Raw genomic sequence first — 27,779 nt, 5'->3', positions numbered from 1 at the left:
CTTCTCAATTCTTAACAACCCTGAATACAACAGAATGAAGCACCATCCAGTCCCACACCATCCTCACAATCGTTCCTATACTAGAGCACATTGTTGTGGTCACTATTTCAGCCCATCTCACTGAGGGTCATCCTCTTTTTCACTCATTCTGTTTTCTCCAGCATGATATCCTTCTCCAGGGACTAGTTCCTCCTGATGACATGTCCTAAGTACGTGGACAGAATCTCACCATTCTTGCTTCTATGGAACGTTCTAGCTGTACTTCTTCCAAGACAGATTTGTTCATTTTTTCTGGCAATATATCCAGTATTCTTTGCCAACACAATTATTCAAAAACATAAGTTCATTTTCAGTCATCCTTATTCATACCTAACTTGTGTGTACATATGAGGCAATTGAAAATACCATAACTTGGGGCAAGTGAAAGTATCATAATCGCTAAAGTATGTTTAATACTTTTAAGAGGTCTTTTACAGCAGACTTATCCAGTGCAGTGCACCATTTGGTTTCTTAACTTCTGTTTCCATGGATATTGATTGTGGATCCAAGTAAAACGAAAATCCTTAACAATTTCATTATTTTACACTGTTTATCATTTAACAAAAAAAAAAGAGGATTCTCCAAGTTATATAAGCTTCAGGTCCCACAAACTCTGGATGTATCCCAGAAGAGAGAAGTAACTTTGAAGAAAAATCTGCACAAATTGCATAACTTAGAAAAACAGCTTGTGCTCATGTTCTTGATTTAGCCTACTACAGCCTCCTCCCAGAAGGCAACACTGTATTCCTAATCTTTGCACGTGCTTAGGTAGCACTTGAGCATCTTCCCTGATGAGGACCCACTTGTACATCACTCATCTTGGCAATTCAGAGTACAGGAAGGGTGAGGAGAGCACACGGGAGGTGTTTTCTGCTTATAAAATGAGGCACATCATCCATGGGGACAGCATCTTCTTTGGAGGAGCAATCCTCTCAGCAGTGCAAGACAGGGTGATGGTCACAGAGTTCCAGCCATCGGACCAATGCCACAGACCAGAGACCAGGCTATCCTCTGTCCTTCCCTGAAGTGTGGGCACACACCCTCCTCTGACTCCAGCCTTTGCAAATCCAGCTCATAGAAAGACTACCACTATTCTTCACATGAGTGTAAATTCCAGCTAGGACCCCTATTTCAAAATAAATAGAAATTCAGACTTGCCGCATTGTTCTGATATGCAGAGACGGGAATCTGAGTCTGTTAATATCCATTCTTGTCCACAGTTCTTTGTAAAATTTGAGTCAGGCTCTAACCATTCTGTCTCTAGCTAAATCATGTGTTTTCATCTACTTTATAAGGATGTTAACCTATCTAGTGAACAGGTGGATGGATGAATAAATAAACAAATGAACGAATTAGCTAATGAATGATTAAAAAGAGAGCACCTCTGAAACACTATAATCTGTTTAAGTGTGGAGCACATAAATAGAAACTTGTTATTAAGTGGGTTCTGACTCATAGTGACCCTGTATAGTGTTTCCAAGGAGCAGCTGGTGAGTTTGAACTGCTGACCGTTCAGCTCAAACTGATCTTGCAGCCAAGTACTTATCCTCCAGTGCCACACCAGGATTCAAAATATAAGGTACCAAGGTCATAAATTCTGGAAGCTTCCTCACGTGCCCATGATAAAGATGAAGAGGAAACAGTGGGAGAAACCCCAGAGGAACAGGAATCCCACTGGCTCAGGTTTCCTCTTCTCCTTGACACTTTTCTGTTTAAAACTTTCTTTCGCTTAAGTTGGTGATCTAGAATTTAATGGCTTAAAATAATGGCTAAAATTGGACAGGACTCAACAGGGGTAACTTTTTTCTTGGCATCAACCATGGCAGCTTGAAGGCTGGTGCTGTAGTCAACTGAAGTGTGTATTCCCTCACACATGGGGGAGTTATGCTGGACACCAGCATACAGCCTCTCCATAAATCTAGGCCTCCTCACAAGGTCTCAGTGGTGAGTATCTCAGGCAAGAAAGAGCCAGGGGGACGCTTAACACCTCTTACAACTTAGCTTCAGGAGTTATACAACATCCTGTTCTGCCTCCTTCTATAGTTCAGGCCACTGCAAAGGACAGTGCTGGTTCAAGGCCCTGGGAATGCATATCACCTCTACTGGAGGACACTGCGTTCTGGAAGAGCATAGAGGCTGGAAATGTTGTTGGTGCCAACTTCACAAATACAATTAACATTCAGAAGGTGTTGATCTCAGTACAATATAACTGGAGTCAGTCTAATGAACTCTGACTCATGGTGACCCTTAGGGTTTTCAATGACTGATGGATTCGAACCTCCAGCCTTTCAATTAGTAGCCACATGTGACCATTTGTACCACCTAGGGATTCCAGAATAATTTATGGTAGTACTGGTGGTTCTGTGCTGTGGGGTTGGTCCCAAATTATAGTAACCCTGTATAGGATTTCCAATACTGTAGATCTTCATGGGAGCAAAATGTCTCATCTTTCTCTCACAGAGCAGCTGGTAGATTTGAACTGCTGACATTGCAGTTAGCAGCCCGACTCGTAACCCACTATGCTATCACAGCTCATTATAATAATTTATATTAGATTACATTTATACAAAGGTATAAATGATTTCTCAGTAAAAAGGTGTTAATAACCCAACATAATATCAAAAGATATTTATGGGGCCAGCTTTGAAAGATGCTTCTGATGTTCTTTGTCTATTCCAGGCAGCTGTGCACCCTGAGATTTCATCCCAATTAATCCACCTCAGTCATTACATTCACAGACTCAGCCTGGCATTCTAACTCACAAATGTACTATGTCTCAGGCCTCTGTACTCCACGGGCTCAGTAAGAACCCATGAAACAACAAAAAAAAATAATAACTTGGTTGAATTCTTTAGACCTGGAAATTTAGAATCTTGGATATGGATATAGAAGTCCTCCAATGATCCCATTGCTTTAAGCAATAGCCTAGCCATCTATTTAGAAATGAAAAACTTGTTATTTTCTGCTCTTGGAGGGAGCCTATTACTTTAAACACCGTCTCTAACAAAATATGAGCTGTTCCATGAATATTAAATTCCTGATAGAAAATCCTGGCAACAGGAAGTTCACACGTGGCTGGTCTGCCCCAAAGGGTAAAATGAAGCATTGGCTAAAGGGTAGATAGCTAAAATGTGAGCATGGAGGGCAATTGATCTAAAAGCAAAGAGGAGATTCTTGGGCTTGGATAGCGTGGCATTCATAGGCTTTCCAGAATGGCTCTGTTACCAGGGGCAAGGAAGGACTGAAGTAACTGTCTCTTCCCACCTTCCCCCTGGAGCTGTAAACATGCTACAGGAGCACATGTGTAAGATGGAGCTTTGATGTATGAATTCACTGTGGATTTCATGGTTTCTATCAGGGGCCAGCATGCTCCTGATCAAAATAAATCTCGGCTTCCTACCCTCACTTTACCTCATCCAGGAAGAAGAGGCAGGCCATTCTGTTAGAACCTGTAAATTTCCAGTTTTCAGTTTTTTCCATTGGAGTGTAGCAAATTCACTTAGACTCTGCTCTTGTTGTTTTTGTTAAGCGCCGTTGAGTCAATTCTGACCCATAGAAACCCTGTATATGGTTTCCGAGGAGTAGCTGGTGAGTTTGCACCACCGACCTTGCAGTTCAAACGGCTTTGCAGTCTGGCACATTAACCCACAGCGCCACACCAGGACTCCACTTGGGGAGTTGTTTATTAGGCCTTAGCTCTCATTTGGAAATAAATGTCTCTTGCCCTTGTTAAATGCTACAGTGTACACAGGGGTGATATCCTTGTCTGGGCTTGGGTGCTCTGTAGACCCCTGGTCAACAGCCCTCTCTTACAGTTGTGAATGTTGTTAACTCAATAGGTTAGCTCAGTCTAATTTTAAGGACCTAAAGAACTTCTCAACCTACTATGGACCTCCTAGTCCCAGTTCTTGTCCACTTACCTCTATTGTTGCATAGTTCATGCACTTCATTTGCATTGTCCTCCACACACAAGGGTGCCATGCCCTTTACTTGCATTATTAGTAAGCTAACCAATCCCCTTAAGGAGCTCTGGTAGCGTAGTGGTTACAAATTGGACTGCGAACCACAAGGTCAGCAGTTTAAAACTACCAGCCATTCCTTGGAAGAAAGATGAGATGTTCTGCTCCTGTAAAGATTTACAGCCTTGGAAACCCTGTACAGGGTCACTATGAGTCGGAAATGACTCCACAGCACACAACCACCAACCAATCCCCTTAGTGGGCCACAAGCACCTCACATTTGCATAGTCCTGCTCAATCATTTGGTGAAAATTACAATGATGGTGGCTTGAAGGGCCATGTTAAGAAGCATAGTGGGTAATGAGTTGCTAACCAAAAGATCAGTCGTTTGAATCCACCAACCACTCACAGGAGAAAGATGAGGTTTTCTGCTCCTGTAAAGATTTACAGCTTCAGAAACTCTATACAAGGTCTCTCTGAGTTGGAACCAACTTAGCGGCTCAAAGCAGCAGCAGTGGAAGGGTCATGTTAAGTAACTCACAACACTGAACCTACACACAAGATTCTGATATGCTCCCTTGATAACCAGCCAAAGTGACATGAGGTAAATACAGAATCACATTGGTGGCCCTTTCATATTCTATATCTGCAAAGGAACTCTGGTAACGTAGTAGTTACAAATTGGGCTGCTCACCTCAATGTTGGAAGTTCGAAACTACCAGCTGTTCTGCAGGAGAAAGATGAGGCTTTCTGCTCCTGTAAAGATTTACAACCTTGGAAACCCTGTGTGGAGTCACTGTGAGTCAGAACCAACTCCACAGTACTTAACAACAACAACAATCTGCAAGGCAATCTAGAAAATGTGAAATCTTCGCATCTTGGCCTTTTTCACCTTTAGTCTAAAGGGATTTTTGTCCTCCTTGATGTGTCTATAACACTGTTGGCATGAATAAGTAGAATTTCAAATGTGTCTTTGAAATAATGTCTTTTACAATGTAATAAGAACCAAGGAAGACCAACCTAGGTCCTACTGTAAGCTGAATTAGCCTGGATGAAAATTTCTACCTTTCTTAGAAAGACAATAGTTGTATCGTTCGTTTTCTATTCCAAATGGCCCCTTAACAGGACCAAGACAGTGAAGGAAAGATATGTCCTCCAGTTTTCACAAGTGAATTGTCCTTCCTTAGAAAGACAAGTTACTCATTTTGTTCTAAGTCAGGGGCTCATGCAATTAATTTAGTCAATGAAATGATTTTTTTTCCTCTACAAAAACTCAAGTTTCCAAACAACATTTGGCACATGGCATTTTAGCAAGCTACCTCATTAAACTGAGACTCCTGAAGAAAATGTTTGCAGAATAGGGACATTGGTAATTAACGCTAAAATGTTAAGTTTACATCTGCCTGGTCCTTTTGCCCCCTTAGTTTCTTATACTTAATTTTGTCTTTAATGAGCAGATAACATGTTGTTGTTGTTAGGTGCCATCGAGTCAGTACTGACTCATAGCGACCTTATGCACAGCAGAACGAAACACTGCCCGATCCTGAGCCAACCTCACTATCGTTTCCACACTTGAGCCCATCGATGCTATCACTTGGCCAATCCATTTCACTGGGGTCTTCCTCTTTTTCTCTGACCCTCCACCCTGCCAAACATGCTATCCTTCTTCAACGACTGGTCCCTCCTGACAATATGTCCAAAGTATGAGAGATGAAGTTTGGCCATCCTGGCCTCCAAGGAACACTGGCTGCACTTCTTCAACACAGATCTTTGGTTCTTTTGGCAGTCCATGGCACTTTCAATATTCTCCTCCAGCACCATAACTCAAAAGCATCAATTCTTCTATGGTCTTCCTTATTCACTGTCCAGTTTTCACATGTATGTGAGGTTATTGAAAATACCTCATAACCAGTATAACATGCAGAATGATAAATCACTAAGGATCAATGTGTTAAAAGACATCTAGAAAAAAATAAGCTAAAGTTATCTCAGTTTTGTATGACTTTTGACATGCAAAAATTCCATTTCATCATCCATCATCATGCTGAGGGATACTGGTGTGGTACTGTAGGGTAAGCACTGGACTGCTAACAGCAAGGTTGGTGGTTCAAACTCACCAGCAGCTCCTCAGAAACTTCATTCAGAGTTGCTATGAATCAGAGCTGATTCAACAACACTTAACAACAACAACAGTAACAAAAGTTGCTAATGATCCATGGTGGCGCATGGTTAAGTACTCACTAAGGACCAGAAGATCAGTGGTTCAAATCCACCAGCCATCCTGTGCGAGAAGATATGGCAATCCTGCTCTTGTAAACATTGTTGTTAGGTGCCATCAAGTCGGTTCCAACTTACAGTGATCCTATGCGCCACAGAACAAGACACTGGATGGTCCTGTGCAATTCTCAAAATCATTATGTTTGACCCATTGTTACTGCCACTGTGTCAGTCAAATCTTGTTGGGGGTCTTCCTCTTTTTCATTGACACCCCACTTTATCAAGCATGTTGTCTTTCTACAGCAACTGATTTCTCTTTCCGAAGTATGAGAAACAGTGTCTCTCCACTGTCAACTTCTAAGGAGCATTCTGGTTATAGTTCTTCCAAGGCAGATTTGTTTGTTCTTTGCTTTCCATGGTACTTTCAATATTATTTGACAACACCATAATTCAAATGCTTCAATTATTCTACAGTTTTCCTTATTCATTGTACAATTTTCATATTCATGTAAGGCGATTGAAAGTACGATTGCTTGGGACATGCACACATTAGTTCACAGAGTGAGTGAGATCTTTGCTCTCGAATGCTTTAAAGAGGTCTTTTGAAGCAGATTTGCCTAATCCAGTACATCTTTGGATTTCATAACTCCTGCTTCCCTGAGTATTGATTGTGAATCCCACAAAATGAAGTCTTTGACAACTTCAATCTTGTCTCCATTCATCATACTGATATTTGTTGATCCAGTTTGTGAGGGTTTTGTTTTCTTTACAGTGAGGTGCATTCCATAATGAAGAATGCAGTCTTTGATCTCCATGGATAAGTATTTCATGTCCTCTTCACTGCCAGCAAAAAAGATTATGTCATCTGTATATTGCAGGTTGCTAATGAGTCTTTCTCCAATCCTGATGTCACATTCTTCTTGAATAATCCAGTTTCTTGGATTATTTGCTCAAGGTGTATGCCTGTTCTGATTTTAAACCATTCAGTATGCCCTTGTTCTATTTAAAGTAATGCCTCTTAGTCTATGTACAGGGTCCTTGTGAACACAGTTAAGTGTTTTGGAATAACCATTTTTAGAATGTTATCTATAATTTGTTATGATCCACACAATAAAGCACAAGTAAACATTTTTCGAGTATTCTCTGCTTTTAGCTAATATCCATCTGACATCACAGTGATATCTCTAGTACCACATCTTCTTCTGAATCTGGCTTGAATTTCTCTCAACTGTTTTTTTAATTATCTTCAGCAAAATGTTATTTGTATATAATATTAATGATGTTATTTGATGATTTCTGCATTCCATTGCATTACCTTACTTTGGAATGGGCAAAATATTGATCTCTTCCAGTTGGTAGCTGTCCTACAAATTCTTGAGGTAGATGAGTGAACACCTCCAGGGCTGTATCCGTTACTTGAAACATTTCAGTTTATCTTCTGTCAATTCCTGGAGTCTTGTTTTACACCAGTGCCTTCAGTGCAACTTGGACTTCTTCCTTCAGTGCCGTCAGTTCTTGATTACATTCTACCTCTTGAAATAGTTGAGCATCAACCAATTCTTTTTGGTACCATGACTCTGTGTATTCCTTCAGTCGTATTTTAATGCTTCTTGTGTCGTTGAATATTTTGCCCATGTTGTTGTTGTTGTTAAGTGCTGTTGGATCGGTGCCAACTAATAGCAACCGTGGATAAGGTTTCTGATGAGTACCTGGTGGATTTGAATCACCAACCTTGTGGTGAGCAGACACCACACCAGAAGTTCGTTATGTCCATAAAATCTAATACTGCAATCTAAGTCTTGAATTTTTCTTCAATTCTTTCAGCTTGAGTATTAACTGGTCTTTCTTGTAGGTGCATAGATATTAACCTATAACAGACAGCATTGTGCTTCAAGATAGATCTTGAAATGCTCTTATTGACAATGAGTGTGTCCCCATTCCTCTTCAATTTGTCCTTCCCGGTATAGTAAACCATTATGATTTTCAGATTCAAAATGTTCAGTAAAAGTCCATTTCAGCTCACTAACATAATTTTTATGTGTTCCATTTCATTTTTGACAACTTACAATTTCCCTAGACTCATACATTTCATGTTCTGATTATTAATGAATGTCTGCAGCTGTTTCTCCTCATTTGGAGTTGTGTCCCACCAGCAAGCGAAGGTCCTGAGCGCTTTGCTCCATTCACGTCATATACACCCATCTCCTTTGAGGAGGCAACTCTTCCAGTCATATTTTGCGTACCTTCCAACCTGAGGGTCTCATTTTCCAGCACTGCATCTGACATTGTCCCCCTGCTATTCATAAAGTTTTCAGTGGCTAACCATTCAGAAGTGGGTATACCTCTCCTTCTTCCTAGTCTGTCTTAGTCTGGAAGCTCCACTAGAACCTGTCCAATCTGGGTGACCCTGATGATATTTAAAATATCAGTGGTATACCAAATATCAATCCTATCCCCTCTGTATACAGGGTAGATAGGGATGGGCAACTTAGACATTGGCTACCTAAAATGAGGGGCGATAAAGGCACGAAGTGACCGACTTACAAGTTTTCAAGAGAGAGTTTAGTTTAAGAGTGTGTAGGGGAAGGTAGAGTTCCCACTGAATAGTTTTCATCTTGTCTAGATGGGTCGGGTGAAAAGAGATGGGGATAAGATTCTTATGATTTGATAATGAGTAACTGTTATCACGACTAATTGCTACTGTCACAACTATAAAGATAGAAGTTTTGTAACAAAAATGGGGGAATAGTTAATTTTACAGTCCATAGACAGAGGCTCCTAGAACCATCAAGGGAAAAGAGCATGAGTGAAATGCGGGATCCTATACCATGAAGCAGAGACACCAGAGATGGAGGCAGAGATGAGGACATGGAGAGAGAGAGCAGTTGAGAACTCTAGAGTCATGGAAACAGAATGACTGAGTGCTGACGGCCAGAAGGCAGGCTTGCAGAATGCGCCCTTAGGTTGTTTAAATAATTATATATTCCTGAATATTTTTGTGTACATTTCCCCACCCCCACCACCCCACCACCCCAAAAAATCAGAGGGAATGGAAGCAAATACTGTTGAATGATGATGCACAGAGGAGATTGTAATCATTGCAATGAAACGATGTTGTAAACCAGTGTTCGCCTATGTAAACTATCACTTGATTCACAATAAAAACTTAAATATATGACTGATATATATCGATGGTATAGTTTCCAGCATCATAGCAGCACACAAGCCATTACAGACATGTGGTGGTCTGTAAATATTACAGCATTGGAAACACTATGGGGCAGCTCTAGTCTGTCCTATAGGATTGCTACGAGTAGGAATGGACTCATTGGCAGTGGTTTTGGGTTTGGTTAAGGTTTGCTAACACACAACCAAATTATTTACTGTCATCCCTGAAGTACATGATCTTTCCATTCCCTTGCAATCATTACATTCTGCAGTTTGAAATGATTCTTTCTCTGCATCCAAATTCTCCAAACAGTGAATTGAGCTCAGTGGAAATAGTCTGACATTTATTTATTAAATGGACAGAAATGCATTACTGATAGGGCAGATTTAGGCCTAGACTCAGCCATCACCCCATATTTCTCTTTTCCTCCCTCTCTGTATGACATGGGTGATCATCTAGCCCACAGCTAGTCAGATTGAAACAGAAAGTTCATAGTTTCCTAGTGGGGCCAGAACAAAATATCACAAAATGGGCAACTTTACAGAATAGAAATTTATTGTTTGCAGTTGTGGATTTTAGAAGTCCAAATTTAGGGCACAGCAGGAGCACACTGTCTCTGGTCATTCTAGAGGAAGCCCTTTCCTCAGCTTTGGCAGCCCTAGGAGTTTCTTCAAGTTCCTTAGCTTATATGTGGAGCCTCAAATGGCTCCTTATGGCTTTCTCTTTCAGATGATGTATCTGCTCTCACCTTTTATAAAATGACTCTCAGAAGATTTAGTAGGATCTGAACCTGCCCTATTCCAGTGTGACCTTATTAATTTAACTGGTAATACCAGCATGTCTGTATGTCTCCAAACAAGATCATGTTCCCAGGTATAGAGTTTAGGACTTCATCATATCTTTGCAGAGGCAGGGGCAAGACAACACAATTCCATCCTTAGCAAGTATTATTTCCTGTACATTGAGTGTGAGTTTAGGAATGAGACACATGAGTGGAAGGACACATGACTGGGGTCTCTCACCAAGCATATTGACTAGTGTGTGGTGGGGCCTGGACCTGCCCTGAGAATGGGGGTGGTATGACTCAGCACAGACCCTCTGGTTTCAAGAGATTTTCTTGAGTTCCAAGAGTTGAATTAGATATATTTTGTCTCTGTAGGATTTTGCCTCTTTTTTTTTTTTCTACCTTTTTAGTCAAACACATCTTCATTTATAAAGCCTTTGTTGCAAACAGCTGTTTTTTGCCTCTGAATCTTCCTGGCTTGGCTCTGATTTACTGTTCTGTGAAGCGGCTGCAGGCCTGGTCCCTTTGGAGGCTGGGTTGGGTTGGCTTGTCCTCCCCCCACCCCACCCCACCCCCAAACCCCCTCCACTCTGCTCCTTGAATTCCACTCACTCGCAGTGCTTTGCTGTCTTCCCAGTCTGCAATGGCATTGATTTCACAGAATCACCCACAAATTGCCTTGTAAATGGTGCCTATTTTTTCCAACACTCCATCTGCCAGAGCCTCTCTTAGTCATCCCTCTTAAGTTCACACACTGGACAAATCAGGCAGCCTGTGGAAGGTCATTTCTGAATCACTGCACTCCAAAACTTGCACTTCAAAGTCATTTTCCTGGCTGTAGAAGACCCCGGAAAATTACAAACTCTTGAGATCTTGGCCTTTGCTCCTTTTCTTCTTCCCCTTGCTTACCTCAGCAGGCCTTGGAAGTTTTTGTCAGCTTTTGGAGGGTATCTGACTAGTTTCAGAGGGTCCCACAATATCACAGGACACCAGTGGGGAGGACACATAAGAGAGCAGTTCTTTTGCCCCTTGTTTTACATATGAGGATTCCTTGGGCACAGGGAGGGGAAAGACTCATTCAGAACTTTTGAAAGACATGGCACCTGAAAGGGGCTAAAACTGGGACTCCTGGGTTTGGCCATTCATTTCTCATGGAGCAGCTACCAGGGACAGGACTGGGGTGTATCCGGGTGAAGTAAAGTCTAATACATCTCTGGCTTTGTGGTCATGAGGCTTTGTTGCCCTTTAATGGAATCAGAGCTACAGACCATTCAATGCATTTCATAGGGAGTCTCAGTAAAGTCCTTGGGTAGTGTAAATGTTTAAGCATCCGACTACTAACTGTAAGGGTGGTGGTCCCAACCCACATAGAGGTACCTTGAAGACAGGCCTGGCAATATGGTTCCAAAAGGTCACAGCTTGAAAACTCTATAAAACAGTTGCATTCTGCACATGTCTAGTCACTGTGCATCCACATCAACTCGATGGCAGCTAACTGCAACAAGCAAGTCTAGGAAGGCTGCTGCCAATGCTTGAGGAGGATATGTTGAAGAACAAGTAAGAATTATTTAGAAGGAGAACAGCACTTGATTTATTTTATAACTCCTGTCATTGCTACTACAAGACATTGGTGGGTTCCTCTCACTATGAAAAGTAAAGCTAGCAAAACAGAGGACTTGAGGACCATCAAGGAAGAAGAGCACAACTGGAATGTGGGACCTTATCCAGAGAAGCAGTAACACCAGAGACGGAGGCAGAGATGGGGACATGGAGAGAGAGAGAGAGAATAACTGAGGACTCTAGACTCATGGAAAGAGAGGGACTGAGTGCTGGTGGCCAGGAGGCAGACTTGCAGAATATGTCCTTTGGTGGTTTAAATTATTATATATGCCTGAGTGTGTTTTTTTAAAAAAAGAGCTAAAATGAATAGAGAGAAATGCTGTTAACTGGTAGTACCTGGAGGGGATTGTAATCATTGTAATGAAACAAAGTATATGATTTGTTGAATGTAAAACTGATGATCTGCCCTGTAAATTTTCACTCAGCTCACAATGAAAACTTAAAACAAACAAACAAAGAAAATACTGTGGCTTGGGGTCACGTGCATCTTAATCCTCAAACTGATATCTCTGATCCTGAACGCTTTAGAGAGGTCTTGTGCAATAATACATTCTTTGATTTCATGACTGTTGGTTCCATGAGTGTCAATTGATTGTGAACCTAAACAAAATGAAGTCTTTGACAACTTTAATCTTAAAAAATAAATAAATAAAAGTAAAGCTAGCATTCCCTGCCAGAAGGGCAACCAGACCACCAGACTTGGATGTAATGCAGACACCCACCACCACGAGGAACCATTGGCAGTGTGTGCAAGTTTTATTGCTGTGACTGAATTCCTGTCCTCTGAACGTGGTTACGAAAAGCAACTATAGCTGGCGGCAGCAGCACCACCACTGACTCAATCCTTGGTGCCCTCCTTCATAATGAATCTTTAATGTTCACCTTGAGAGTGTCTCTGCAGCCAGCCCTCTACACTGGCAGCTCTAGCCCTACCATCCAGCGGACCTCCAGCTCCCGTTGTGTCTTGTCCTGATTCTAGCCCCTTCCTGTGGCCTTTTCCTCCCCTTGGGGTTGTCCATTGGCTTTGTTCCAATATGTATTGTTCTCCTGGAATCCCTGGGTACTGTAAATGGTTAACATGCTTGGTCCTGGTGTGACTTTGTAGGATCAGCACTGGACTGCTAACCACAAGGTTGGTAGTTCAAACCTACCAGTTACTCCTTGGAAACCCTGTACAGGGTTGCTATGAGTCAGAACTGACTTGACAGTAATTAGCAGCAGCAGCAGCAGCTAATAGAAAGGTTGGAGGTTCACCATTGAATACCGGACAGAGCGCAATTCTGCTCTGACACACATGGGTCTTGACTCTAAATCAACTTAACTGAAACTGGTTACTGCTTTTTTTGTTCTCTTGTTGTACTGTCTGCACTCATTGATTTCTCAATGTGATTTTAAGTTCCCTTGGCGCTTTTCTGAGTCTTGGTGTGCTGCTGTTAGAAAAGCACTGGACTGTTAATTGGATGCCTGGCCGTTCAAACCTACCAACCACTTTCAGAAACCATACCCATTGCCACTCTGAGTCAGAACCGACTAGAAGACACGCAAAAACAGTTGCTTTTCTGTCGCTATGGGTACATGGAGTAGGTTTATGGTAGATGCATACTAGTTAAACAGGACTAAAAAAAACAAACCCAAAAAAACCATTGCTGTCAACTCCATTCTGATTCATAACAACGCTGTAAGACCCCACTGTGAAGCCTTACCACTATCTGTCCATAGCGTTTCAAAGGGTGTAAATCCTACAGAAGCCAACTGCCTCATCTTTCTCCAGCAGAACGGCTGTGGATTCCAACTGCTAACCTTTAGGCAAGGAGAAGAAATAAAGCACTTTTAATCACTGCACCACCTGGGTTCTTTCCTGAATAAACCACATATTATATAATGATCTTGATCATTATTTTGAAAAATGGTCTCGTGGGAATTACTTTATCCTACACACAGGCCATGTACAAGAAAAAAATCCTTGTGGCACTGTGGGTTAGGTATTGACTACTTAACCAAAAAGTCAGCAGTTCAAACCCACCAGCTACTCTACGAGAAGAATATGAAGCTGTCTGCTCCCACAAAGAGTTACCATCTTGGAAACCCTATGCAGGGTCACTGTAACTTGGGTTCAGTTCGATGGCAGTGGGCTTGTTTTTTGGGTAAACTATTTTGTGCTAAAATGGATCCTCTCATTCCCAGTGTTTTAACTGCTTGTTAACTTGGGTCATGCCTTCTCTTGATATGTCACAAAATAGAACACTGTTGTCCTTTCTGGGATGTACTGTTGTTGGTAAGTGCCATTGAGCCAGTTCTGACTCATAGCGAGCCTGTATAGGGTTTCCAAGGAGCGGCTGGTGACTTTGAACCACCGACCTTATGGTTCAAACCAACTTTGCACCCGAGTGCTTATTCTACAGCGACACACCATTCATGGGTAGCTGCAACTCTAATTAACCAAGATATCTGTGTAGAATTGGAATATAGAATAATGTGGTTTTTTGGTTGATACCTAAGAGAATCTTGTTTCTACCTAAGTCCCTTATAAGGTGTGTCTGTGTTACTTTTCTGACATACTGAGTGAACTGTGTCCTTCCAGTAAAACTCACACTTGACCTCTGCCCAGCTTCTCCTTCCACAGAACAGTGCTGAGGGTGCTTTGTGTGGATGTGTGAGTCCTGGGAAACCTCCTGCGTGTTGGCCTTTTCTCTGAGATTAAACCTTTGACTCAAGCTTTTCTTCTCTCTTGATTCTGCCTTTATGTGCCGTGGTTGTTGTTGTTGTAGTTGTTCAGTGCCATAGAGTCAGCTCCAACCCACAGCAACCCTAGGGTTTCCAAGGAACAACTGGTAAGCTTGAACCACCAACCTTGCAGTTCAAATGGCTTTGCAGTCTGGTATATTAACATACCACAGCAGCACACCAGGACTCCGTTATGTGCCATGCTTCAGTGTAAATCCAACTCCTCCAGTTCTACTTTTCAAATCGTATTCAAGTCATAATCCACAACACAACAATAATAGTTCAGTTTTAGAAAGTCCTTGTTGGTCTTATACTTCTAAAATGTATGCAAAGAAAATGATTTCCGGCCAATTATCCTTCGTTCAGTTGAGTTTGCGTTCATTGGGTTTTACTGTCCTGGCATTTGTTCACCATTCTCAGATGTCTCTGGAGCCCCCATGAAAGGAAGGTATTATACTGTTGGTCTGAGGACTGTTGAAAGTCCCTCTTAGTATATATTTATTTCCTGGTCAGTTCACACTCCACCAGCACAATACCTGTTTCCACTTCGTTGGCTTCCTGTTTATGTTTCTCTACTCTGCTTTCCCTTAGAGGAGATCCTCAAGACACACATCGCGCACTGGTGGTCTCCCGATGGCACGAGGCTCGCCTATGCCACCATCAATGACTCCCGTGTCCCCCTCATGGAGCTTGCAACGTACACCGGCTCTGTCTACCCCACTGTGAAGACCTACCACTATCCCAAGGTAGGAGTGTGAAATTGCTCTTTCTCTGTTTCTTTTGCATTATTCATTGTGCCCTCATCCTACTAGCTGACTCAGCCATGATAATCAGACATGTTGATAAGCAACACAGGAAAAAGAGGAAAGATTAATTATATCTCATTTCATGGCATTACATTCCCATCTTTATTAAGTTGAATCTGTTGTTGGGGTTGTGTTTTTGTTGCTGTTGTTGTTGTTGTTTTTAAATTTAACTACTGTTGATCATTTGTCTAAGTATAATTGGAACCAAGATAATAAATACATTGTCTGAACTTGTGATTCTGTGGTTACAACAACTCATGCTGCCTGCCCCATTGCAGTTTTAGACCTTGGCTTTGTTGAGGTCTGCCCCTGGTTCCCCAGGTGTCACTGAGGTTGACTGTTTTCTCTTTGGTTATGCTCTGACCCATTTGTTTCTAGTATTTCCCTAGAGCAAGTTGTTGGCTCAAAGAGCCACTAGAATAGAGGAGAGGTTGAAAGAGAGATAAAGGGGCAGAGGAGGGAAAATGAGAAACATCCAAACCTCACTTGGTTACCAAGACACAGATTTTATATAGTGAGGTTGGCCCAGGATCGGACAGTGTTTCGTTCTGTTGTGCATAAGGTTGCTATAGGTCGGTAGTGACTCGATGGCACCTAACAACAAGAACAACATTAAACCCTCTCTGGAGTCCTGGCGTGGCACTCTTGGTTAATGTGCTAGACTGCAAAGTCCACTTTGAACTGGCAGACCTGCAGTTCAAGTTCACCAGCTGTTCCTTGGAAACCCAATACGGGGTCGCTATCTGTCGGAACCCAACTCGATGACACTTAACAGCAACAACAAATTAAACTTTTTCTAGGCCACTCAGGGACTCCTAGTGTGGTGCTGTGGGTTAACGTGCTGGTCTGCAAGGTCCGTTTGAACCACAAGGCCAGTGGATCAAGTGCACTAGCTGCTTCTCAGAAACCGTATACAGGGTCACTCTGGGTCAGAACTGACTCCATGGCACTTAACAACAACAAGTCCACTCAGAAAGGAATATGGTAGCTCTGTAGAATAAGCATTGGACTGCCACAAGGTCAGCTGTTCAAGCCGACCAGCTGCTCCATGGATGAAAGATGAAGATTTCTACTCCCACAAAGATTTAAAGCCTCAGAAATCCTATGCAGGATGGAGTCCTGGTGTGGATAAGCACAGTCGGCTGTTCATATTCACCAGCTGCTCCTTAGAAACCCTAATCAGGGTCACTGTGAATCAGAACCAAATCAATGACATTTAACACCATGTCAGAACTGACTCTACGGCACTTAACAACAACAACAATCCACTCAGCAGACATGTGAGATTAATTCCCAGGAGTGTAGACGTGGCTCTAATGGACACACGTAGACAGCAGCCTTGGCCATCCTCACTTCTCTAGACTGTCCATGGCCTCTGGGTCCCTCCTTACAACAGATTGATGAGCTCCCATCTAACTGCATCTGAGGAAATCCTGTCTCAGTGAACATCAGAGCCCATCAGAGACCTCTGAAACTTTATGCCTCCTACCCTGCACACCGTAAATCCTTTGTAGATATGCTTGCCTGTAGTTAGTGGTAAGAGGAGCAATAGTGTCTGAGATAATTGAGGCCAATGAGGTCACCAGAGGCTCAGGCCAGAGACAGGAAGCACATCATGATATACCTTGGGGGGGGTCCAAGATGTAGGAGCATGGTTTCCCTGAGACCACAGCTTTATCTCTGCATGTTTCCCATTCTGAGAGCATCTAGATGTCAGAGTTCTTCCATGTTTCCTTCCATTAATCTCGCTTTCTTTTTTTGTCCCTCCGTTTTCTTTTGCTTGTTTTGTTTTTAGAACATTTAACAATTTATACACATTTGTTTTATGGCGTTGGTTACAGGTCCCTCCGTGTAACATCTCTCTTCCCACTTCCTTCTTGAGTTCCTGTTTCCATTCATCCTATTTTCTTGCCTCATTTTTGCCTTTTGCCTTTGGCTTTTGGGCAAATGCTGCCCTTCTGGTCTTGTGTGGTTGATAGTTCTGAAGAGCACATTCCTCACAGGTGGAATTGTTCACTTTTTAGATCTACCTGTTGTTTGACTGAAGGGAGCTCTGGTAGCGTAGTGGTTACAAATCGGGCTGCGAACTGCAAGGTCAGCAGTTCGAAACTACCAGCTGTTCTGTGGGAGAAAGAAATGGCTTTCTGCTCCCGTAAAGATTTATAGCCTTGGAAACACTGTACAGGGTCAGTATGAATCGGAACCGACTCCACGGCACATAACAACAACAACATTATTTGACTGAAAGGTGATCTCTGGGAGCTGGTTTAATTCTAGGTTTTAAGGGTATCCAAGGGCCATAGTCTTGGGAGTTCCACCAATTTCTATCAAACTAGTAAACCTGGTCTTTTATATGATATTGAATTTTGTTCTACATTTCTCTTCCACTTTGTCCAGCTGCTCCTATTGTGATCCCAAGTAGAGCAGCCAGTAGTAGTAGCCAGGCTACTTCTTCTGATCTTAGCCTAGTGGAAGCATGGTTTACATGGTCTCTTAGCCCTTTGGACTAATTGTTTCCTTGAATCTTTGATTTTCTTCATCTTCTTTGCTCCATATGTGAAGATTCCAGTAGTTGGATCTTAGATGACTGCTGGCAGGCTTTTAAGACTCCAGTCACTATTTAACAAAGTAGGATGTAGAAAATTGTCTTTATGGACTACGTTATGACTGCTGACCTAGATGTCCCCTGAGAATATGGTCCTAAGCCCTGAAGCCCAGTGACTCAGTCCTTCAACATGTTTGATTATGGATAAGAAGTTCTCATAACTTGGCCTCTTTATGCTCTACAATATATATGGATATATTTCTTGTTGTTGTTAAGTGCCATCGAGTCGGTTCAGACTCATAGGGACCCTGTATAGGGTTTCCAAGGAGTAGCTGGTGGGCTTGAACTGCTTACCTTGTGCTTCGCAGTCCGATGCTGATCTACAGTGCCACACCGGAAATATTTGTAGCACATACAAATACTTACGTAGAAATATCCTTTGCCAAATCTATGCATGGACTCTTGGTGTGGCACTGTAGGCTCGGCTCTGGACTGTGAACCAGAAGATCGACAGTTCAAACCCACCAGCTGTTTCTCAGAAAACCTATACAGGGTTGCTGTGAGTCAGAACCAACTCGACAGCACTTAACAACAACAACAAACCTATACGTGCTTGTAGGTATACTCCCATATGCATCCCACACCTGTTCAGTTTACATACAACCCATGTAAACCCTTGTAAATTGTTTGTTGTAACCATTATTGAAGTATTGTATATGTAATAGTATTCACCATTGTTGTATGGTGTACTTCTCAGTGTCTTCTTTGCCTTGGTCCTGTTGTTTCCCTTGCTATGTATTGCCTTTCCCTTCACCTAAGTTAATACATGGCTACTATCTACAGGAGCTCTGGTACGTAGTGGTTATAAGTCAGGCTGCTAACCTCAAGGACAGCAGTTTTGAAACTACCAACGGTTCCGCAGGTGAAAGGTGAGGCTTTCTGCTCCCATAAAGATTTACAACCTCGGAAACCCTATACAGGGTCGCTATGAGTCGGAACCGACTACATGGCACACCACCACATCTAGTTGGAGGAGTCCTGGTGTGGCACTGTGGGGTAATGCGCTGGACTGCAAAGTCACTTTGGACTGCAAGGTCAGTGGTTCAAGCCCACCAGATGCTCCTTGGAAATGCTATACAGGGATGTTATGGGTCAGAACCAACTCACCAGCACTCAACAACAATAATCTAGTTGGAGTCCTCGTGAGGTGCTGTAGGATCAGCACTGGACTGAGAACAAGGTTGGCTGTTCAACCCACCAGCCGCTCCATGGAAACCCTATACAGCGTCACTCAATGGTATTTAACAACCTCTAGTTAGTGATTTTCCCTCCTTCCCCTTCCCATCCTTGATAACCTTCAACATTTTTTCCTTTCTGTGCATATACCTTCTCTTGACTCTTTACAGTACTTGTCTCTTGCAGTATTTGTCCTTTTGTGATTGGCTTTTTTCACTCAACATAATATCCTCCAGGTTCATCCATGCTATGAGGGGTTTCAAGGATTCATTGTTATTCTCATGGGTCAGCTGTGGCTAGGTTGAGTGGGCATTGGCAGCCATCTGTAGTCAGTCTAGTGAGCCAGGAGAAGGCAGTGGCACTTGCCAAGTGAAAGGAAGAGCAGGTGTGGCACACGTGGCTGGCTAACAGGGACATGATCGGGTGGTGAGTGTCAGGCAGGTGTGGGGAAGGAAGGAAAGAGCAGAAAGGCAGGTGTGTGTGGAGTCACACTACCACTGCCTCTTGCCAGGTGGGTGCAGAATGAGGGAACTCATCTGGGTCAAGAAGGATGGGGTGAGGACTACACCATAATGATGCAACTTGCCACCACTCAGCAGGGTTATCTGGTGGGGAAAATGGAGAATGAAAGGAAAGAGTGGCAATTGGGGTTGGGAAGGGAGTAAGGGGGAGGAGGCTTCATACCTTGGTTCCTTATATCGGGACTGCAGGGCTGGGGAGGGGAGGGTTAGGCTGCTAACTCACCAGAAAGGTAGGGGAGGGATGCATGCTCCTGTGGTCACCAGCCAACAATCTGGATTTTATTTCACTGTGGCCAGAATAATGACACTCTGTGCCCTATTGGGAATTATGTGAAGTTGCCTTCTGTGCTTCTCACCTGGGATTACTGCTGTCTTTGTCTCGAGATGGCCCCCCAGAGCAGGACCAGCTGGCAACACTCCTCTGCTCCAGCCCCATATCTTCTTATTCAATGTTTTCTTATTCTAGACAGTGTTTGATCTAGTACTTTATCCTTTAATTTGACACTCAGGATTCCAGGATTGTCTTCTATATTTTACTTCACTACTCAGGTCTTTGCTGTAGAGGGACAGCGTGGTGTATCTGACTAAAGTGCCATTTTGGTTGGACGATCCTGCCCACTAATCATGATTGGATGCATTCTGTGTTATATGGGGAGTCCAAGGTTTTAGTTGGAAGTAGAATACAGTATTTTGGGGTGATGCAGGATTATTCTACCCCTCTTCAAACACACACACACACACACACACACACACACACAGTTCCACCAGAGCCTGTCTCATCTCCATCCGTCCCCCACAGAGATGCATTGATTTTAACATTGTCCTTTTGATCCAAGTCCCCAAAATATAGTAGCGATGAACCTGACATCCCCTTGATAGAATAATGAACTCTGGGACAGGTACTCTAAAGTGGGGATCAAAACACCCCAAATTGCTCAGCATTTGAAGTGCATGTTTCAGTAGAAAGTCAATATATTCTGGACAGAATTATGACTGTCTTTGCCGCAGACACGACTGCTCCTAAATTGCAGCTATGAGCTGGTGAACCCAACTGATGTCTGCCCTGCTGTGGAACTGGCTTTCTTCTTAAACCTGAGCATCTCCTTCGACAGTGAGACCCCATATTCTATGCCATTTATTGTGTGCATGGGAAGTGAGAGTGTCAGGCTAGACCTATTAGTCCTACTCCCAGGCAAACACTACAACCACTCACTTCCAGAATGTTGCTTGTTCCCCAAAGAGAGGGAGCATAGGGTAGAAGCAGAGACATGAATAGGAAAGAAAACCAGTTCTTCTTAGAAGAATTTAATTTTTTCCCACCATTGAGTCATGACCTCCATTTTTAATGTTCTTTTCAAATCGATCACCCTCGAGCTCTCTTATTCCTAACGTTGCACATCCAGTTTCTATTTTCTACTCTTCATCTAGTTTTCCTTTCCCCCTCCCATGGTGGTCAAGCAAGTGGAATAGTACTTGTTAACATTAGTATGTGAGAGAGTTGTATGGGAAGGAAATGGGAAACCTGGGGATAAAAGGGGATTGATCCAGTTATCTTGGTCCTCTTTGAAACCCTAAGCAGTAATTCTATATTCCCCACATACATTTGCCACTGGTATTGAGCTTCAGGGCATCTGGAGGTCCTGTTTGTAAATTTGCTGGGGACAGACTTGAAGCTAAAGTACTGATGATGTTGCTTACTCATGTCTCTGTTCCCATTTACTCCCCAGGCTGGATATGAAAACCCCAGCATTTCCTTACATGTAATTGGTTTAAATGGACCCACTCATGACCTGGAAATGATGCCACCAGACGATCCAAGAATGAGGTTTGCTTCCTTTCTTCTATTATGTTAGAAATATATACATAATAACAATTTTTGTTCATTTGCATGGTCTTTTCAGCCTCATATTTATTTTACTACTAATTTAAACATCTAATAAAAAGGTACATTTTCAAAAACTTTTCTTACTTCTTCATGATTCAGCAATCTAGGAAAATAGCACCAAACAAATACTGCTATTTCTTACTTATATCAAGAAAGAATGATCCTCCCCAAAAGGGTAGGCTCTTCTAAGAAGGGGCCATTCAACTGTGTGTCTCATTCAACTGTGTGTCCCTAGTAGTGGACATACTGCCTTACACCCATTAAATGTTGAAGAACATCCATTGGAAGAGTGGATGTGTCCTTCCAAAGGAGTCCATGTAATGAGATTCTGTGTAAGTGGTGTTCCGTTTTCAGAGCTACAGTAATTTCCCAGTTATAGGAACATTGTGTTGAGTCTTGTTGTAATAAGGCCAAGTCTTCCTTTGGTAAGGTAACAGCAGTGTGTATAGTTGGTGGAAGATGCCTATTGACAAAGGTAATTGTCATATTATTATTAATGCTGATTTAGATTGATATTTTTTAAATAAAAAAATAACTGAGTAATATGTATCTAAGTGTAATGGTTTAATTCCATAGTTTTGCTGTGTCATTTTTAGACATGTCTTTGTTGAGGACATTCCTGGAATAATCAACTAAGAAAAGGAATTTGTTAATGGCATCAGGATCCACTCATTTATAGGTTCCTGTAGTTCTATAAATGAAACTATTCAAACCAAGAATGGTTTATTTCAAGGCTCAGCAAATACCCAATCCAAAGGTTGCCATACCGCTAGTCTAGGTGTTTACTGCTCTTTTATAGACCTTTACATTGTTGATGATGTCTGGGGGAATTCTGGAGGGCAGGAGTTCTGACAGCCACTCTGGCTCCCAGAGGCCTCAGGGCTTGCATTTTAGCTCCTTGGTAGTTTGTGGTTATCTCTGAATGGTGGGGTCTTTTCCTGCTGTAGTAAGGCCTAACTGCCCACATCCAGACCAGCTGCTCAAAAACACTTTTTTGGAGGCATGATTCTAATGAGGTGTTTTAAAACGCTTCCTTCTTTAATGAAACTTAAAATACCATAAGGCCCTCAGGCCATTAGGCTGAGTCTTTGTGAGCTAAAGCACAGACACATAATTACAAAGCTTTGCTCTCTCTTCTTGTCGGTGATTTGTCTTCTCCCTCGTGTCCAGGGATGTGAAGTCTCCCCAGAGGGTTAATGAATGCGGTCCACAGAGCTGTTTCCAGGCCATGACTCTGATAGTTCATCCTTGGGGAGCCAGACCCCAGCAAGCATTGGCCATGGGACTTGAATTGTTTTGGCTGAGAATATTTTTGCTTGGAGAAAAGGAAAGTTAAGATTATTGCTTTGGGTTCTCTCTTGTAGATCATACATCTCATTGTTTTTCTTGCAGGGCCCCATCTCTGCCAAGCCTCCTGGGGCCTGGTCCAGCAGAACTCACTGAATTAATATGGAAAGTCACCTGAAAAATTTAAGCCATCTGTTAGAGTTAATTGAAAATCTCGTTTAGTCAATTTAGTGAGGCTGTTTCCGCAGGCTTGATTAGCTTCAAGGACAATGAAAAATTACCCTCGGTCAGGACTTGAGTGTGGATGCTGGGCTTCAGGGTTTTTTCCTTGCTCTAATTTCCTAAGCATAATATGTATAAATGCTTTTGGTATATGATATAAAACTGTAATATGTAAATGCCATGCCCTTCATACTCTTCCTCATCCTTGGAACTTTAAAAAATGAGCACAGACACATCAGAAATCAGAAGTTAGACCTGAGGATGTATCTACTGCGCACTTACAAGATTTTAAAACTTCGTGGGGAATTTACATTGTCTTTTCATTCCATTTCTCCACAAACTTTCTGAAAGCCTCTTGTAGTATTTGCCAGCCACTAGACTAACTAGTCCTGGTGTGGCGCTGTACATATTGTGTGATAATCAGTCAACTACAAGGTCAGTTTGACCAACAAGGTTCGCAGTTCAAACTCATCAGTTGCTCCTCAGGAACCCTATACAGGGTCACTGTGAGTTGGGACCAATTGAGTAGCTGTCAACAACAACAAGACTAACAAAATCCATTGTTGTAGAGTCAATTCCAACTTGTAGTGACCTTTTAGAACAGAGTAGAACTGCCTTGGAGGGGACCCTTTACAGAAGTTGTTGCTGTTTAGTGCCATCCAGTCATAGCGACTTTGTGTGGCGTTTCTGAGGCTTTACATCTTCACGGGAGCATATTATAGCCTCATCTTTCTCCCACAGCACAGCTGGCAGGCTCGAACTGAGGACTTTGTGGTTTGCAGTCCAGCATTTATTGTACTGAGCCACCACCATCCCTTACAGAAGTAGACTGTCACATTTGTCACACATGGAGCAGCCGATGGATTCTAACTTCTGACCTTTAGGTTAGCAGCCAAACGCCTAGGTAATGAAAATTGTTGTTAAGTGCTACCAAGTCAGTGCCAACTCAGTGACCCTGTATGATGGACTTTCCAAAGAATCACTGGTGGGCTTGAGCTAGCAACCTTGTGGTTAGCAGTCCAGTGCTTATTCTATTGTTGTTGTTGTTAAGTGCCATCAAGTTGGTTCCAGCTCATGGCAACCCTGTATAGGATTTCTGAGGAGCGACTGGGAAGCTTAAACTACTCACTTTTTGGTTCAAACCAACCTTGTGGTCCAGTGCTTATCCTACAGCATCACACCAGAACTCCAGTGCTTATCCTACAGAGTGGTAAACAAAATCAGATCCAACCCATATGGACCTTATCATTTAAAAGGAAAATGGAATTGAAACAGATTATTACAAGCAAGCAGATAACTGAAATGTGATGCATGCATGAAGAAAAATCGAGCAGGTAATAGGAGGCCAGCATGGTCATTCTTCAAAGAAGGAGCTCTGGTAATGTAGTGGTTATGAATCGGGCTGCTAATCTCATGGTCACCAGTTCAAAACTACCAGCTGTTCTGTGGGAGAAAGATAAGGCTTTCTGCTTCCATATAGATTTGCAGCCTCAGAAACCCTGTGCAGGGTCACTATGAGTTGGAACCAACTCCATGGTAGTTAACAACAATAGCAAATGGTCGGAAGGGTCCATGTAATGTGCCTTAGGATAGGGTTTCTCAACTTTGGCACTACTGACGTTTTGGATCAAATAACTCTTTGTTGTTGGGGCTTTCCAGTGCATTCTTGGATGCTAGGCAACATCCCTGGCCTATAGTTACCACATACACCCCACCCAGATCTGACAACCTGAGTGATTGCCACGTGTCTCCAGGTTTAGAGTGAAGACTTGCCAGTCAGCTGTTGGAGTAAAATTTTAGTTCTGTGGCCTTGGACAAGTTAGTCAGCCTCTCCTGCCTCAGTTCCCTCATCTGTAAAATGGAGGGAAATATTAATAATAGAAGTGTTTAATTTGCAGAGGGTTGTCAGAATTAAACAGGATAATGCACAAAGCAAAGGACTGGCTCACGATGGTCCTGTGGCCTCCCGTCTGTAAAAGCCTCCTGTACACTGACAGCTTGCAGATTTCCCTCTCAGCCCAGACCTGACCTCTGAACTTCACACTCACAAATCTCACTGTCCACCATTCCACTTGTTGTTGTTTTTAAGTGCCGTTGAGTCGGTTCTGACCCATAACGACCCAGTATAGGGTTTCTGAGGAGCAGCTGGTAAGCTTAAACGGAGCGGACCTTGCCATTCCAGCGGCTTTGCAGTCTGGCGCATTAACCCACAGTGCCACACCTGGACTCCCAACATTCCACTTATGGGTTATTAAAATAGAATCTTTAAAAAGATAAAAGTCATCATTTTTAGACCAAAAAAAAAAAAGTATATGTCAAATATTTTATTTAACATATTAAGTAATTAGAGAAACCAAACCCAAAACTAAGCCTTTGCCATTGATTGATGCTGACTCATAATGACCCTACAGCACAGAGGAGAATTGCTCCATTGGGTTTCTGAGACTGTCAGTCTCTAAGGGAGCAGACTGCCTCATCGTTCTCCCAAGGAGTGGCTAGTGAGTTTGAACCTGTGACCTTGTAGTTAACAGCCCAATGCTTAACTGACAATGTCACCAGGAAGGTTTCTTAGACTCAAGGAAACTGTGAGATATTAAAAACCAGTCCAAAAAACATGTGAAACATAAGTTATATATAGATAGTTTAACAAGGACATGTAAGAATAAGTTTTCTGGGTTACAGGTCCAAAAAGGCCATAAATTGTAACTTGTTCCCTCAGACAAAGAAATAGCTGTAAGACAAGTCTCCCCTACAAAGTTGAAAATTGCTCAGTTAATACAAGGGGCTGCAAAAAGTCCATGGAAAAGTTCATTATCTTAATTGCACTTGTCCATGAACTTTTTTTTTTAGTAGTGTGTCCATGGTTTAAATTTTTTTAATATGCAAAATTTATTTTCTACAAATGTTTTTTTTTTTTAAATACTATCAGCAATACTACTAAGAATGTCAAATACCTAGGAATAAAACTAACAAGTGAATGTAATACTTCAACTTCCAAAAAACATTATAAAGCATTATTAAAACAAACTGGAGAATATATAAAGAAATGGGAAGAGAAATGATTTTTTAACATAGAACAGAGAAGTACTAGTTATAAAGAAAACAACTGATAGATTAGATTATAATACTTAAAAACTTCTATTCATAAAATACATGATTAAGAAGGAGAAAAGACATATCATAAAGTAGAAAGATATCTACAACATATACAACTTACAAAGCCCTAGTAACTAGAATGCATGGTCATATATGTGTATATACTCTGCAAAGCTAATTTTAGGACCACAGACTCAAAGAATTTCAAAACTGTATCAAAGAGGTCTTCTAGTTCAGGTGTTGGTAAACATGGATCCTTTGGCCAAATTTGATCTACTGCATGATTTTTTTTTATATAGATTTTATTGTATATTGAGTGATAGTCTATGTGGCAGAACATCAGCTTTGTACTCAACCAATTGCATCTTGTTTCATTGTAATGATTACAGTCCCCTTTTTTGATGTATATGAAAATATGCAGGACTATATAATCAATTAAACAACCAAAGGACACATTTTGCAAACCAGCCTCCGGCCATCAGCATACAGCCTTTCTCTTTCCATGAGTCTAGAGTCCCCAGATGCTCTATCTCTCCATGCCATCGCCTCTGCCTCTATTCCACTCATGGTCTTCCCTCTTGCTGGTCCCAGGGTCCTCTTTTCCTGGAATGTATGATTAATTGCTCCCCCCTTTTTGTTACACATCTTCTACCTTTACAATTGTGACAGTCGCAATTAGTCTTCCATGAACTTTTTGGAGTACCATCACAAAGAGTCACCCTAACACTGCACTGTAAGAATGCCTACTAATCTCATTGGTCTACTTATAAGTTATATATATATATATGTAATTTTTTTTACAGTGTCTAAAAGGCATCTCAAACTCAACACAATCAATAAGAATTCCTGATCTCTCTCTAGAACCTCCTCCCTTCAAGTTACCCAGGGCATCTGTAAACTTTCTCTTTCTGTCATGTGGGACCTTCCTCAAGTGATATCCAGAATCACATTGCATCTCCCCTCCCCCATCAGGATCTCTTTAGTTGAGGTCACCATCCCTCTCTCCAAGACTACTGCCATCACTTTCCTTCTCTGTGATCTCCTGGCTACCCCTCCTGTCTCTAGTCCCAAATCGAATCCCATGAAGAAATCCACTTAAATATGTCTGCTCTCAGAGACTTCACACATCACGGGCTGTTTGTTCCCGGGCACTGCCCTCAGTACTGGCATGTATCCCTAATAAAGTACCACAGCAGCTCTGGGAGGTAGATACTATTAATCTCATTGCACAGATGAAGAAGTAGAAGACTACAGAGTGAGGTAACATGATGAAGTTCACTTAGATAGAAAGGGGTAGAGCTGGGATAGAAACCAGCAAGTCTGGTTCCAGGGTCCACTCCCACCCCATACACTGTAAAATCTCTATAGAAAGATGCAGGAATTCTGGGAGTTTACAGATTACTTTCTACACACCAGTTCAGAACAATCAAGATAAGGAAATGAAACATTTATTTACGTTTTTAAAAAATGTTTAAGTCTATAGAAGCCAGATTGACTTGAAAACTGTCCAATCCTTGAATGTGCTCCCGAAACCAATTGTAGATCCACCATTAAAAAGTGAGAGTATCATGGGTTCAGGGTGTTTGGGCACAACTTCTGCTCAATCATTGAGTGTCACTATAGGATAATATGCTGGACTGCAAGGTCAGTTTGAGCTGCAAGATTAACT

At 42.1% G+C, this 27,779-nt stretch overlaps 1 protein-coding gene across 2 annotated transcripts in view; it reads left to right on the top strand.

Annotated features, from left to right (window-relative positions):
* Window positions 1–27,779, top strand: part of DPP6 (dipeptidyl-peptidase 6) — a 1,346,563-nt gene that overhangs the window by 1,071,180 nt on the left and 247,604 nt on the right. For both annotated transcript variants that reach the window (XM_006871298.1, XM_006871297.1), the window contains 2 exons: window positions 15,104–15,258; window positions 21,348–21,445. In XM_006871298.1, the coding sequence (XP_006871360.1) occupies window positions 15,104–15,258; window positions 21,348–21,445 (253 nt within the window). The remainder of the gene's footprint in view (window positions 1–15,103; window positions 15,259–21,347; window positions 21,446–27,779) is intronic.

This window comes from Chrysochloris asiatica, unplaced genomic scaffold (genome assembly GCF_000296735.1).
Source record: "Chrysochloris asiatica unplaced genomic scaffold, ChrAsi1.0 scaffold00166, whole genome shotgun sequence".
In the NCBI taxonomy this organism is placed as follows: domain Eukaryota; kingdom Metazoa; phylum Chordata; class Mammalia; order Afrosoricida; family Chrysochloridae; genus Chrysochloris; species Chrysochloris asiatica.
Note: the sequence above shows the minus strand (reverse complement) of the source record. Positions and strands in the feature narration are given on the sequence as shown.